The sequence below is a fragment of the Loxodonta africana genome, chromosome 16, assembly GCF_030014295.1.
Source record: "Loxodonta africana isolate mLoxAfr1 chromosome 16, mLoxAfr1.hap2, whole genome shotgun sequence".
NCBI classification, from domain to species: Eukaryota; Metazoa; Chordata; class Mammalia; order Proboscidea; family Elephantidae; genus Loxodonta; species Loxodonta africana.
The window spans coordinates 30,281,119-30,296,352 of NC_087357.1; the positions used below are offsets into that span (position 1 = coordinate 30,281,119).

Below are 15,234 nucleotides of genomic sequence, written 5' to 3' on the forward strand. Positions count from 1 at the left end.
ATATCACTTTGTTCCTTCCAAGAGAAAAACTAAGACTATGTTTTTAAAAGCCCTCTTGATTAAATTAGAGCAAGTGACTCTTATATTGATTATTAATATTTGATTGCTATGTCTATTTGTACCTAATATTTTCCCAAAATGAAAATTTTTACATACAGCCTCAGCCACTGCATTATGTACTCAAGGTGGAACTGATAATATATGATACATATTTAACATTTCCAGCAAGTATTTTATAGTTTATTACATGAGTTACAAAAAGTTTAGGGTAAAAAATTATATTAAAAATTTGTAGGAAGACTAACTTCAGAAAGTGTAAAAGTAAATGCTTAAATTTAAATTACAAACAAGAAAAGGCCATCTAATTTCATGTTTTAGGAAATTTAAATATTCTTAAGCAAGTTCTTCCATTTGGATCAAATGTCAAACAATCGTGATGAAACTGGTACTACCTGAAAAACAGATCTGAATATCTACTGAAGCTGAGGATAATTATGCTATTAATGACCCTCGTCAGCACATCAATTCTCATTCAAGTAACATTAGTAACTAATAGAAGAAGTAATACATAAAACCGTCTTTCATAACTCATAAAACTCTTTACGACAAATAACAAATTTTGGCTACTCCTACGGATCAATAGAAAATGCTTACCCAAAGATTGTTCTCATAATAGAAAGCATCTAGGAGCTTGACTATATTTGGGTGATCACAAGATGCTAATATATCAATCTCAACCATGTAATCTTCAAGCTCTTCTTCAGATTTGGTGTCAATCACCTTTGCAGCAGCTAAAACACTGGTCTCTTTATTCTGAGCCTAAAAATGAAAAAATCAAAGTGTCACACTTAAAACGCATACTTTTTTTTTTAAGTGTAAACATAAAAAATACTAAACATATTAACTAACGCATGCTATCACTGTGCTAAGTGTGTGACATGCACATAGTATACATTTCAAATCACAGGCTCTAGAGCGTTAGAGCTGTTCCTGGGTGTGCACGTGGCTAAGTGCTGGACTAATAACCAAAAGGTTGGCAGTTCAAACCCGCCCAGATCCAGCTACCTTATAAATCCCATAATATACCAATTGGAAATAAAATATTATCTGCTTTATAAGTAAAAATAAAAAATGATATCCTGATTTCGGATGTGTTTCTTTAAAACTGAGACACTAAAAAAAGAGCATATAAAGAAATTTATCAACTTTGCTCAGACTCTTCGAGTCATCGTGATATAAATGACAAAAGAAAATGATTCAAATACTTTCACTTCTAAGGTAAGCACTCAAAATAACTAGTATTTCAACACTAATTTACAAGAAGTATGAGCTGGTAAACTGCTGAAGTGGAAAAGTTGAACATCTTAAAAAACAGAAAAATATGAGACACAAAATGTTCTGCTTTTACTCTCCATATGTATGTTCAGTGGATACATCTTTACAGATAGAAACTGAAGGCTGCTAAGAAACACAAGGATGTAAAGCAATTGTAAGTATCAGTCTGGACATTTTTCCCCATAGCCTGAGATGAGATTATCCACTTTAAAAACTACTTCTGAAAACGATTCATCTTCAGCAAAAAGGAAAATTACTCACTGAAATTCAGACTAGTATCTTCCATTAAAATTTGCTTTAAAGTATCAAAACAATCTCGGTTCTCATTTCAGTGCTAAAAAATGACAGATTTTTATATTAAAGGTGCGACATTTTATACAGCAATAGCATTTTATATTCGAGCAGAACTGTATGTTGGCATACAGACTATATTGTGGCAAAATAAGAATGAACTGCTTCTGTTATGATATTGGTAAAAGATTTGTGTAAACTTAAACACAGATTTATAAAGAAATGAAATGGGAATACAGTAATACTTCACTGATCTGGAAATCAGCACATAGATAATTACTCTCTGGTTCAAAACAGAAAACACAGAAGGAAAGCTTAAAAGACTTTTATTCTGCCACAAAGTTTATTAACAAAATTCACTAAAATCTCAAACATTTCCATTATCAGACTATTTAAAATTGCTCAGAAAAGGTTCATTGACATAATTAGACAAGTGAAAGAAACTAGGTGTGTAAGTATTTGAAAGAAGGGAAGAACTTCAAGAGAACAGAAGGAAAAACAGAATCAAGATGATGGATAAATGGACATCTAGATCCATCCAAACCAAACCACTGCCATCAAGTTGATTCTGACTCATAGTGACCCTCTAGGGTTTCCAAGGCTGTAAATCTCTATGAAAGCAGACTGCCACATCTTTCTCCTTCAGAGCTGTTGGTGGTTTTGAACCACAGGCCTTTCAGTTAGCAAGCGGTCACTATAGCCCCTGCACCACCAGGGCTCCTTTCTAGGTGGCCAGACATGTAATAAAGCAAATACAGCAAAATATTAACAACTGTAGAATCTAGGTAGTTGATACATGGATGTGCACTGCAAAATTCTTTCAATTTATGTATAGGGTTGAAAAACTTCATAATGAAATGTTGGGGGAAAAATTAGAGAATTCAGTAAGGTTAAGAAACTGCAGTAATAACAACAGCCTTCCTATATTCTAGCAATAATTTCAAGACATAATGTGAGAAATATGTCATTCAAAATAGCAACAAAACAGACAAAACATCAAGACAAAATTTTAACAGAAAATTCAGAACTTATATGGGAAAATATTAAAACTCCTGAAAGATAATAGTTTTTATTGGGGCTTTGGAGTAAGCAAAAATAAATGTCTGTTCAGTCTGCCATATGTACCTGAAGTCCCTCGTTTCATTTATTTTCAGCCTTTGTTTCCTAGTAAAATGATTTTTATTTTAAAAAATGTCTAAAAGTTAGAAAATTGAATTAAATAAATGAAAAACTGTGGACATAGGACTTATACCGTACAAATCATTAAGAAAAAGATAAGTAACCCATTGTTTTTAAATGGCCAAAACAATAAGATAGATGAACACCATAAACATTGTGCTTAACCAGTGATTCCCAGCCAGGGTCAATTTTGCCTCCCAGGGGACATGTGACAATGTCTGGAGGCATTTTTCATTGTCACCTGGGGGAGGGTCTACTGGCTTCCAGTGGGTAGAGCCCAAGGTTGTTGTTAAACATCCTACAATGCACAGACAGACCTCCACAAAAAAAAAAAAAAAAAAAAAGTGGAGATCTCTAATAGATAGTTGGATGTGTAGGTCTGGAGTTCAAAAGGGAAGTCTGGGGTGAGTCATAAATTTCCATTTAGATGGTAATTGAAGCCATGGCAGAAGATGGGCTCTCCTAGAAAAAAAAAGAGAAAGAGTAGATGGCCTACACCTAAGCCTTTTGGAGTATCGACACTTACAAGTCAGAAAGAGGAAGAAGAGTTAGCAAAGGAGACTGAAGAGTGGACACAGAGATGGGAGGAAAATCAAGAGTATGTCGATCTAAAAGTCAAAAGATGAGCTTTTTAAAGAAGAGCCAAGTGTCTCAAATGCTCATGAAAGGTAAAATAAGACAATAAGCAGCCAAGAATCCTGAGATCATGGGAAGAGCCGTTAACAGGAAGTATCAAATAAATAACACAAGAAAAATGTCACAGAACTGAAGGACATGAGTCTTTGGATTGAAAGGGATAACCAAGAGACCAACAAAATGAATAGAGGGGGAAAAAAAGACTCACATTTAAAGTTCACCATATGACCAGCAAATAAAAAGATCCTAAACCAAGAGAAAAAGATCACAAAGGATCAGAAAACAATATAGCATCACACTTCCTATAGCATTACTTGACACCAAAACACAATGAATAGAACAAAGTCTTACAAATTCTAAGAAAAAACTTATTTTTGTATATTAAGAATATTTGCTTATTATAAAAATATGTATAACACATTTGCCAAGTCAACATTTTTATGTATACAATTTAATGATATCAGTTACATTAATCACACTGTGCAACCCTCACCAATAATTCTTGCCAAATACAAAAACTCATTTTTGACCTAGAATTCTATAATCAAACCATACATCAAGTATGACATTATAATAATAACATGTAGAGTCTCAAAACAACGCACCTTCCATGGACCCTTTCTCAGAAGGCTACTAAATGCTGTTCACAATCAAAACGAGGAGTAAATTCCAGTAGAAAAAAATGTGCTCCCAGAAAATTATAACCCGTTATTGGCAGACAAAGGCCTAAATACCAGCGTAGCAGGGGCAGGGGTTTGGGGACCGTAGTTTCCGGGGACATCTAAGTCAACTGGCATAATAAAATCTATTAAGAAAACATTCTGCATCCCACTTTGGAGAGTGGCGTCTGGGGTCTTAAACGCTAGCAAGCAGCCATCTAAAATGCATCAATTGGTCTCAACCCACCTGGATCAAAGGAGAATGAAGAACACCAAGGACACAAGGTAATTACGAGACCCAGAGACAGAAAGGGGCACATAAACCAGAGACTACTTCAGCCTGAGATCAGAAGAACTAGAGGGTGCCCAGCTACAACTGATGACTGCCCTGACAGGGAACACAACAGGGAACCCCTGAGGGAGCAGGAAAGCAGTGGGATGCAGACCCCCAAATTCTTGTGAAAAGACCAGACTTAATGGTCTGACTGAGACTAGGACCCTGATAGTCATGGCCCCTAGGCCTTCTGTTGGCCCAGGACAGGAACCACTCCCAAAGCAAACTCTTCAGACAGGGATTGGACTGGACAATGGGTTGGAGCGGGATGCTGGTGAGGAGTGAGCTTCTTGGATCAGGTAGACACTTGAGACTATGTTGGCATTTCCTGCCTGGAGGGGAGGTGAGACGGTAGAGGCGGTTAGAAGCTCACAAAATGGACACGAAAAGAGAGAGTGGAGGGAGGGAGCGGGCTGTCTCATTAGGGCGAGAGCAATTGGGAGTATGTAGCAAGGTGTATATAAGTTTTTGTGTGAGAGACTGACTTGATTTGTAAACTTTCACTTAAAGCACAACAAATTTTTTTTTTAAAAAGATGCTCACCTTCACTAGCCATTTAAAAAAAAAAAAATCAAACCCACTGCCCTCAGTCAATTCCAACGCAGAGCACTCTACAGGACAGAGCAGAACTGCCCCACTGGGTTTCCAAGGAGCGGCTGGTGGATTCGAACTGCCAGCCTTTTGGTAAGCATATGAGCTCTTAACCACTATGCCACCAGGGCTCCTCACTGACCATTAAAACCTGCTGCCATCGAGTCAATTCCGACTCACAGGGATGGTTTCCAAAGAGCAGCTGGTGGTTAGGAACTGCTGACCTTTTGGCTAGCAGTCAAGCTCTTAACCACTGTGCCACCAGGGCTCCAGCTAACCTTTAAAAACGCAAATCAAAACTACAATGAGATACCACCTCACCCCTATTAGAATGGCAATAATTTAAAAAAAAAAAAAAAAAAAAAGGACAACAGGCATTGGGAAGGTTATGGAGAAACTGGAATCCTCATCCATTGGGAATATAAAATGGTACAGCCATGGTGGAAAAGAGTTTGGCGGTTCCTCAAAAAGTTCAAAGTATCTTCAAAAAGTGCAACGCAGAACTACCACATGGCCCAGCAATCCCATTCCTCCTAGGTATGTACCCAGAAGAAGTGAAGACAGAAACACAGAAACCTGCACAGCAATGTTCATTGCAGAATTATTCACACAAGCCAAAAGGTGGAAACAACCAAAATGTCCATCGACAGATGAACGGATAAACAAAATATGGTATATATATTTAAAAAAAAAAGAAACCAAACCCACTGCCATCAAATCAATTCTGACCCATAGCAACCCTACAGAAACAGAATAGAACTGCCCCATGGAGTTCCCAAGGAGCGCCTGGCAGATTCAAACTGCCGACCCCTTGGTTAGCAGCCGTAATACTTAACCAAAGTACGCCACCAGGGTTTCCACGGTATATATACACAATGAAATAGTACTTAGCCACAGAGAGATATGAAGTCCTGATGCATGCCACAACACAGATAAATGATGAAAACTTGACAACATCTTCCTGAGTGAAATGTCAGTCACAAAAGGATAGTGTATGATCTCATTTACGTGAAATAAGCAAATATATAGAAACCAAAGATTATTAGTGGTTACCAGGGGTGAAAGGGAGGGAAAAGCCGGGAGTTTTTGCTTGAGTTTATGTTAATGGTAGTGGAATGGTTTGGAAAAGGATAACAAGAATGGTTGCACAACACGAAGAATGTAATCAATATCACTGAATTATACATGTAGAAATTGTTGAGATGGTACGTTTTGTTATATGTATTTTTACCACAATAAAATTTTTTTATAAAGAAACAAGCCTTAGAATGAGAGATTTGCAATAACCGTAACTAGGAAATGGTTAAAATCCAAAATATGTATACATACATTCTACAAACAAGAAAAAAAGCATTCAACAGAAAAATGGACAAGAGACCTGAACACAAAAGAAATCCAAATTTAAAAAAACATGAAAAATTCCGCTAATACCAAGTGTTGGCAGATACAGAGCAAGGAAAAGTCTCATACACTGGAGGTGCAAGTGTAAGTTGGTATAATTAGTTTGGCACCATCTAGTAAAATTAAAGACACACATACCCCATAACTTGACAGTTCCACCCCTGGAATAAGTCTTAGAGAAACTCATGCACACATGCACGAGCACTGTCTATACTAGCAAACTCTGGGAACAATTGTCCATTAACAATACGATGGTAAATAACTGGTGATATAATCATATAATGGGATACTATGCAACTATGATAATGAACTAACTATAAGCTATAGGTAATAAAGATGAACCTCACAAACATAATGCTAATTTTGAAAGAAACCAGACATAAAGGAATACACTCAATGTGATTCCATTCACATGAAGTTTGAGTGCATACACAATTAAATGTATAAAGTTTAGGGGTACATATCTAGATGGTATGTGGTAAAATGTAAAGAAAAGCAAAAAATAAAATAAAGACAGGAAAGTGGCTTCTTTTAGGGTGAGAGAAGGAATTGATTCAGAAAGGAGGGGGAAGGAATTCTGGGGTGCTGGCAGAATTTCTTGACCCCAAGGGTTGTTAATCCGAGTTCACTTTATTATTACCTGTTAAATGCACATGTACATTTTCTGTACATTTCAATACAATGATTATATGTCTCACTAAAGGAAAAAAAAGTTGTCACACCATTGGTTGTCATAAAAAGAATCACTTTTTTCCAGCTCACAGTCAAAAGTTCAGCTTCAATTAGCTTAATGTACAAAACACCTTTCTAAAAATGCAATTCAATACACAATTTCATGTTGTTTTCCTTTTTTTCTTGTTAAAAACAATAGAAATCCAAAGGTAAAAAATTGTGAGGGATATTATATACCTTTATTTATTATGTCAAATAAACCAGAAACCAAAACCAAGCCCATGCCATCGAGTCAATGCCGACTCATAGCGACCCTATATGACAGAGTAGAACTGCCCCACAGGGTTTCCAAGGAGTGGCTGATGGATTTGAACTGCCAACCTTTTGGTCAGCAGTCTGAGCACTGTACCACCAGGGCCCCAGAGACATATATACTACTATGTTAAAAAAAGAAAACAAATTTGAAACAGTGAAGATTTATCAGGCAAGAATGTAACTTTGTTACAGAGTTGTACAGTTGCATTGAGTGGAAAGAATACAACTATATGATGGAAAAAATGTTTCAAATAAATTAAACATACAATGATTGCCTATTTATAATTTAATCTTCGTAACAGTTACTAATTTCCGTAAGTAAATGATAGTTAGACTCAAGCTTGGAAAGTTTTCTACTACATACCACTATATACAATGTTAACCTTTGATAGCTTTTTTCCTCCATGTAGAAGGAAGTTTATAAATTTAAAATTTCTAGGGAATCTAAAAAAAAAAACTTTTAGGAAAAAGACAAAACAGGTCAGAAATAAATTTAAAAGTTCTTTTGAAAAATCTCTTAGCTTGTTCATTGGAAGCATGGGGTAGTGAAATGACAGAGTCAAAGAACCCATGCTCTTCAAATATCACACTAAAACACAGTCATCGAGTCCACAGAAATTAACCTTGACACAATTTTATAGTACTCAACAATACGCAGTCTCTTACTTTTCAGTAAATTCTCAATTGATGTCTCATTATAGGAAGGTAACTTATACTTTTTAGAAAGAGTCCTAAAGAATTAAACTACAGAGCATTAATATGGCCACACAATCTGCCTTGCCATGGGAAACCAAGAAGAAAAAAAAAGGTTTACTATCTTCTCAGTCCCTTCCCTGATCCATCCAATATCTTGCTTCTGTGAGCTCTAAATGCAATCACAATAATTTCTCTCATTTACTGAGCCCTCTCAACATACCTTATATTTATTATCTCCTCTAAGCCTCACACAACTGAAGAGTGGGTCTCAATGATGAGGAAAGTGAAGCACTGAACAAGTAACTTGCCCAAGGTCACATGCTGCTAGTAAGGGAGGGAGCCAGAATGTGTTCAGATGCCAGATCCAGAGTTCTTAACATTAGTTTCTACTGGGCTGAGGGCTGTGGGGACCAGGGTCTCGGGGAACATCTAACTCAACTGGCATAACATAGTTTATGAAGAAAATGTCCTACATTCTACTTTGGTGAGTAGTGTCTAGGATCTTAAAAGCCTGTGAGCAGCCATCTAAGAGAGTCCACTGGTCTCACCCCTCCGGGAGCAAGGGAGACTTAAGAAAACTAAAGACTCAAGGGAAAGATTAGTCCAAAGGACTAACGGACCACAACTACAACAGCCGCCATCAGACTGAGTCCAGTAAAACTAGATGGTGCCTGGCTACTGCCACTGACTGCTCTGATGGGGATTATAATAGAGGGTCCCAGAGAGAGCTGGAGAAAAATGTAGAACAAAATTCTAACTCACAAAAAAAGACCAGACTTACTGGCCTGACAGAGACTGAAGAAACCCTGAAGGTATGACCCCCCAGACACCCTTTCAGCTCAGTAATGAAGTCACTCCTGAGGTACACCCATCATCCAGATATGACAGGCCCGTAAAACAAAACGAGACTAAAGGGACACACTGGCCCAGGGGCGAAGACTAGAAGGCAGGAGGGGACAGGGAAGCTGGTAATAGGGAACCCAGCGTAGAGAAGGGAGAGTGTTGACACATCGTGGGGTTGTTAACCAATGTCATAAAACAAAATGTGTACTGTTTAATGAGAAGCTAGTTTGCTCTATAAAATTTCACCTAAAGTACAATAAAATATTAGTCTCTAGTCCATAAAAGGGAGCCCTACTGGCTCAATGGATAAAGCGCTCGGCTGTAACTGAAAGGTCTGCAGATTGAGCCCACCAGGCACTCCATGGGAGAAAGAGGTGGCAATCTGCTTCCTTTAAGATTGCAGCCTTGGAAACCCTATGGGGCAGTTCTGCTCTGTCCTACGGGGTCGCTATGAGTCGGAATCGACTCCATGGCAATGGGTTTAGTTAACTGCATACTCATAGAATGTTCAAGGATGAAGGAATCTAAACAAACATTTATGGAAATCTACGATTTTAACAGCTAAGAAAAATTAATCCAAAGAAGTGTTTTGTCCAAGACCACAAAGCTGGTTTGTGACAGCCAGGACTCAAACACAAGGCTTGGCTCCCAGGACTGATCTTCCCACTACATTAAAAGAATATTCCTACCATACAGCTATATGGTAAGTGCTTGCTGAGACACATGACTCTATCCGCCACACAAACACTAAAGTTTACTTTGCCAACTTTTGCATCATACAATGGCTTCAATAACATTTACATGTAATAATAAACACGCATTATTTCATTTCAATAAATTCACAGAGATGCACCATCTGCTAAGGCAGTCTATGTGGCCACACGTGTATGACTGTGTTGGCCCCTGGCCTTACCACAGAAACATAAACACGCTAACGACAATATGGGACAAGGGCTATACTAGCTACATGAACGATGTGTTAGAAAGAACACAGGACTGGATATGTCTGCCTGGAGGAATCGGAGATGATGGGTAAGTACAGCTCTGAAGAATGAGAAGGACCAGGGTGGGAGAAGATGCATCTGAGGCAGGGCAAGGGCAAAAAGAAGTGTGACAGTGCTTAGAAAGCAGGGGAAATGCTATTATTTCTACCCATGGACATGAAAGTAAAAAAAAAAAAGTACTAAATACAGGGTCAGAAGACCTGAGTTCAAATCCAGGCTCTGACTGGTGTGACTGACCAGTTTGAGTCTCAGTGTCCTCCTCCTCTGTGAGATGTTGACACTGCTACTGACCTGCCCACCTCACAGGATTTTTGTGAGGCCCCATTAGGTGAGAGCGCTTGAAAAACTGCACAAGTTATTTATGTTTTCCTTCTAGGCAACCCCTATGGCCCCTTCCCCTAAACTGTGTCTCATGAAAAACCTCACCCTTTCAGGGTGAAAATATTTCTATGACATCATTCCTATGCTTCTTCGACGACAGTAAATAGGTAACAGGTTGAAGCCCCAAACAGCTTTTTATTAAAATAAATATGTAGAAATGTATGTACGTGTGTGTGTGTTTCATTTCTTAGGCATCAGCATTGACTCCCAGTCAAAGCTTATTATGTTTAGAAACTCGTACCACTTGCAGATTTTCTTCTGGAAATCTTCTATCCGAAATTCCATTCCATTAAAGTATGTTGTCAAGCAACCAACTTAAAAAAAGTCTGCCAGTAGCAATAATTTTGCTCTCATCGGAAGACAGCCAGGCAGTATCAGCTATATCCGTCGCCGTCGAGTCGATTCCGACTCACAGAGACTGTACAGGACAGAGTAGAACTACCCCACAGGGTTTCCAGGCAGCGGCTGGTGGATTTGAACTGCCGAACTGGTGGTTAGCACGAGAGCTCTTAACCACTGAGCCACCAGGGCTCCGTATCAGCTATAGATACGACCAAATATATGGCCTGGACCCTAAAAAAGGGAACTATTTTAGTATAAGCACGCGTATTAATTCAAACAGTAAACGAACATTACAAAATCCAATGAAAAGTATGAGTCTCAGATGTTAAACTATTTAAGGGACACAACGCAGATGCCTCTCTTTAATTGAAGAACGCCCTCGCTTCCTTCAAAGTTTGACAAAGTAGACCGTATAACCTGGCCTCCCTTTTGCAACCACTCTTGAAAAACATTCAGACCCCATCTTGTTTAACCTTAACCTCCACTGTCTAGGCTACTCCTTGGATAACACCCTAGACACAGTTCCAGTGCACGTTTACAAAGTCAAATGAAGGGGCAAGACACAGCAAAGGGACAAGGACAGCGAGCAGCTCCCGAGCCACCGCGGACCAGTGGCCGTTTCATCCACCAAGTGCAACTTCCCGTTCCCTCCCTCTTACCTTGTACACTTTCCCAAAGGCTCCGTCGCCCAATTCGCCTATGATTTCCCAAAAGTCCTCGGGGTTCAGGTCCCTCTTCACATGCTCGTACTGCTTTTTCTTCCTCTCGCTCCCCAACTTGAAGATCTTACGGAAATTGAAGAAGGACATTCTTCCCACAGAGTTCCTGGCACTTCAGGACTACACACAACAATAAAAGGCAAAGTTTCTCCTCCCTCCGGTCTCGCGCGAGCCGCCGGGCGCTGGGGCTCCGGCTCCCGCCGCTCGGGTCGGGCCGCCGCCGGGGAAGGCGGGGCGGCGGCTGGGCTCGGGCTCCGGCTCGCGGGGGGGGCTGCGAGGGCGGCCCCTCCCGCCGAGCCCGGCGGCGCGCGAGCAGCGCGGTGGGCGCCTCGGCCCGGGCCGCCCTGGGGGGCCGCACCTGCGCGGCCGCGCGTCCCCCCCGGCCCGGCCTGGCCCGGCCCGGCCCGACGGGGGCAGGGGTCCCAGCGGCCCGGACGCCCGCGGCGGCCGCGGCTTAGGCCCGTGTCACGGCGAGTCTCCAGGGGCGGCGGCCGCTCCAGGCGAGGGGAGCGCACGGCGGCCTCTGAGGTGGGCGGTCGAGAGGCCGAGCTCTCCCGCCTCGGGCCCCGAGCCCGGGGTCTCCTCCGCGGCCGTCTGCTCCTGCGGCGCGAGGCCCGCGCGTCCCCTCGGCTCTGGGGCGCCGCCGCCGCTGCCTCGCTCCCTCCCCAGCCCACACTGCTGCGACCTGGAGCGCGCGCTGCCGACGCCGACGCCGCCGAGGCTCGCCCCGGCCGCGCGCTCACCGGGCCGCGCGCCCCGCTCACCGCGCGCCCGCGCAGGGGCGTCCCCTCTGGCCCCGCGCACGCGCGTTTGGCCCCGCGCTGGAGGCTCGGATGGGGTCGCTGCCTGGAGTTTACCCATCAAGATACAAATCCATGTCAGTCCGCGGTTTTGGTGGAGTTGCACCAGTGGGCATGACCCTGTTGGTTGTGCCAGCAGTTGTTAAATCTGCATCTGGAAAATTTTGAGATTGAAGAGTGAAAACTGAGCAGTCTGGCTGGGGTCCGGAAGTGGACTTTTTCCTCCCTGAAAGGGCCCCAGAGTACAATGAAGGGGAGTGTATGTGGTGGCTGGAGCTTAGGCGTTGAAGAGCCTAAGCTTTCCAGCTCTGTGACCTCTGGCAGGTAACCTCTCAGTCTCAGTTTTCTCATTTGTGAAAAAAAGTAGCAGAGTCCTTGCCTGAGGGGTCGTGGTGGGGAGTAAATGAGGCAATGGATGTAAGCCCTTTGCTGAGTAAACCAGAAACGATCAACCTTAGTTCTTAACGTTATAAATGTGTGAGTAAGATAAATAGATTTAGATACATAAAAATTACTTAAGCTCACTTCTCAAGTGATGAAAGCCCTGGTGGCATAGTGGTTAAGTGCTACTGCTGTTAACCAAGAGGTAGGCAGTTCGAATCCACCAGGCGCTCTTTGGAAACTCTATGGGCAGTTCTACTCTGTCCTATGAAGTCGCTATGAGTCGAATCGACTCTAGGGCAGTGGGTTTCTCAAGTGATAACCCTGATACTCTTTTGAGAGTAACTTACCTTCTGGCCACTTTCACGGCCATAATCATGGTATCATTTATTCTTGACCACCTGAACTACTTACTAAGGCCCTTGCTTTCTGACCTGCTCTGGTCCCTTAGGGCAGCACAGGGGTCAAGGTCTGCTTGGCGGTGATGTGGGCGTTGTCTGGAATCTGTCAGATGGTGACCTACCTTCCCCCTCCTCCACCAGATTGGAACTTTTCTGAGAGCAGTGGTTTGTTCATCATGGTATACAAATACCTGATAACATTTCTGGTGTGTAGTAGGAAGGCAGGTCCTTTGAATGAATCAATCAATCCATCAGTGAAGGTATCTGGCCACCAAGACAGCAGTGCTGAGAGCAGAGCCCATCCTTTGGACCCGGGGTTCCTATGCAGAGAATTTCCTAGTCCAGGGGAAGATTGATGACAAGAACCTTCCTCCAGAACAGGCAGAGAAAGCCTTCCCCTGGAGCTGACGCCCTGAATTTGGACATGAAGCCTACTGGACTGTGAGACAATACATTTCTCTTTGTTGAAGCCAAAAAAAAATGAAAGCATCTGGGGCAGAGGTAGTATTGCTATTTAGAGGATGTCGATCCACTCCTTCCCAACCTTTATGCCCTACTCCAGCCCGAAAATGGTGTAATAGAAATTAAATACCTCTTCCAGTAAAAGAGTTATGAAGATTAAGCAATCTCCAATTTTTTTAACAGCTTTATTCAGGTGTAATTAATATATAATACCAGTTGCCATCCATTGGACTCCAACTCATAGTGACCCTGTAGGACAAAGTGGTATTGCCCCATAGGGTTTCCAAGGAATGGCTGGTGGATTCCAACTGCTGACCTTTTGGTTAGCAGCTGAGCTCTTAACCCCTGAGCCACGAGAGCTCCATAATTAATATATAATAAAAAAATAGGCTGTAAATATTTAAAATCTACAATTTTATACATTTTGACAAATGTATACACCTGTAAAAACAATACCATAATTAACCTCTCTATTTTTAATTGATAACATTTATGGAAATGAGACTAAATATAAAGAAAATGCACGCTCATTGTGGAAAATGCAGAAACGCACAAAGATATTGTAATTCTGCCGTTCAAAGATAACCATCAGTAAGATTTCATTATATTTCCAAACAAGTTTTTTTTGGGGGGGGGGATATACGTTAATTTTTTTTTTTACATGATGAGGTCATACTGCATATAAAAGTTTTTACCCAGAACTTTTTACGTTCCAGTATCATTAATAATTCTTCTGTCCCATCATGAGGCAGATTACTTAACAATTTTTTTTGTTTTATGTAAAACGTTGATAAATGTCTTTGATATTTATTTATACACAAATTCTTTTCCATATACTTGATCATTTCCTTAGAATAAATATGAGAAGTAGATTTTGGGTTCTTTTCAAAATGGAGAACTCTACTGTTTTCTCAAATTAAAAGGTAGTATACACTTGTTGCTGAGCCCTGGTTGCACAGTGGTTAAGCATTAGGCTACTAGCCAAAAGGCTGACGGTTTAACTCTACCAGCCGCTCCTTGGAAACCCTATGGGGCAGTTCTACTCTGTCCTGTAGGGTCACTATGAGTCAGAATCAACTCAATGGCAAGGAGTTTTTTGGGATTTTTATACACTTGTAAATAATTCAAGCAATACAGAAATAATAAACTAGAAAACTGTCTATAATTCTCCTTTCCTTCCATCCCACCACCAACTCCACCCCTAACCTAACCACTGTTAAAAATTAAGCCTATGACAATGACAGCAGCAGAGAACGTCCTTTAGACCAGAGGTTCCTGTGCTGAGAATCTTCTTGACCAGAGGAAGATTGATGACAAGGACCTTCCTCCAGGGCCGACAGAGAAAGAAAGCCTCCCCTGGAGCAGACACCCTGAATTTGGACACCTAGCCTAAAAGACGGTGAGAGAATAAACTTCTCTTTGTTAAAGCCAAAAAATTAAGCCTATAAGCATGAGGGAACTTTTTGGGGTGATAAGAAGGTTCTAAAACTGGATTGTGATAATGGTTGCATAACTGTATAAATTCACTAAAAATCAGTGAGTTGTACATTTACAATGGGTGAATTTTATGATATGTAAATTATACCTCAATAAACCTTTTAAAAATAGATACCCAGTAAAACCCAGTGCTGTTGAGTCGATTCCAACTCATAGCGACCCTATAGGACAGAGTAGAACTGCCCCATAAAGTTTCCAAGGAGCGCCTGGCGGATTCCAACTGCTGACCCTTTGGTTGGCAGCTATAGCACTTAACCACTCCGCCGCCAGGGTTTCCAAAAATAGATAGATCTAC

At 41.2% G+C, this 15,234-nt stretch overlaps 1 protein-coding gene across 2 annotated transcripts in view; it reads right to left on the reverse strand.

Annotated features, from left to right (window-relative positions):
* The window catches only part of SLK (STE20 like kinase), a 50,806-nt gene extending 39,185 nt beyond the window's left edge, over positions 1–11,621 (reverse strand). The window contains exons 1-2 of one of the 2 annotated variants that reach the window (XM_023546754.2): positions 11,339–11,621; positions 655–819 (exon numbers count right to left, since the gene is read on the reverse strand). In XM_023546754.2, coding sequence (XP_023402522.1) covers positions 655–819; positions 11,339–11,488 — 315 coding nt within the window. In that variant the 5' untranslated portion in view covers positions 11,489–11,621. The remainder of the gene's footprint in view (positions 1–654; positions 820–11,338) is intronic. The other variant, XM_010589006.2, reaches the window with a different exon arrangement.
* Between the last annotated feature and the right edge of the window lie 3,613 nt (positions 11,622–15,234).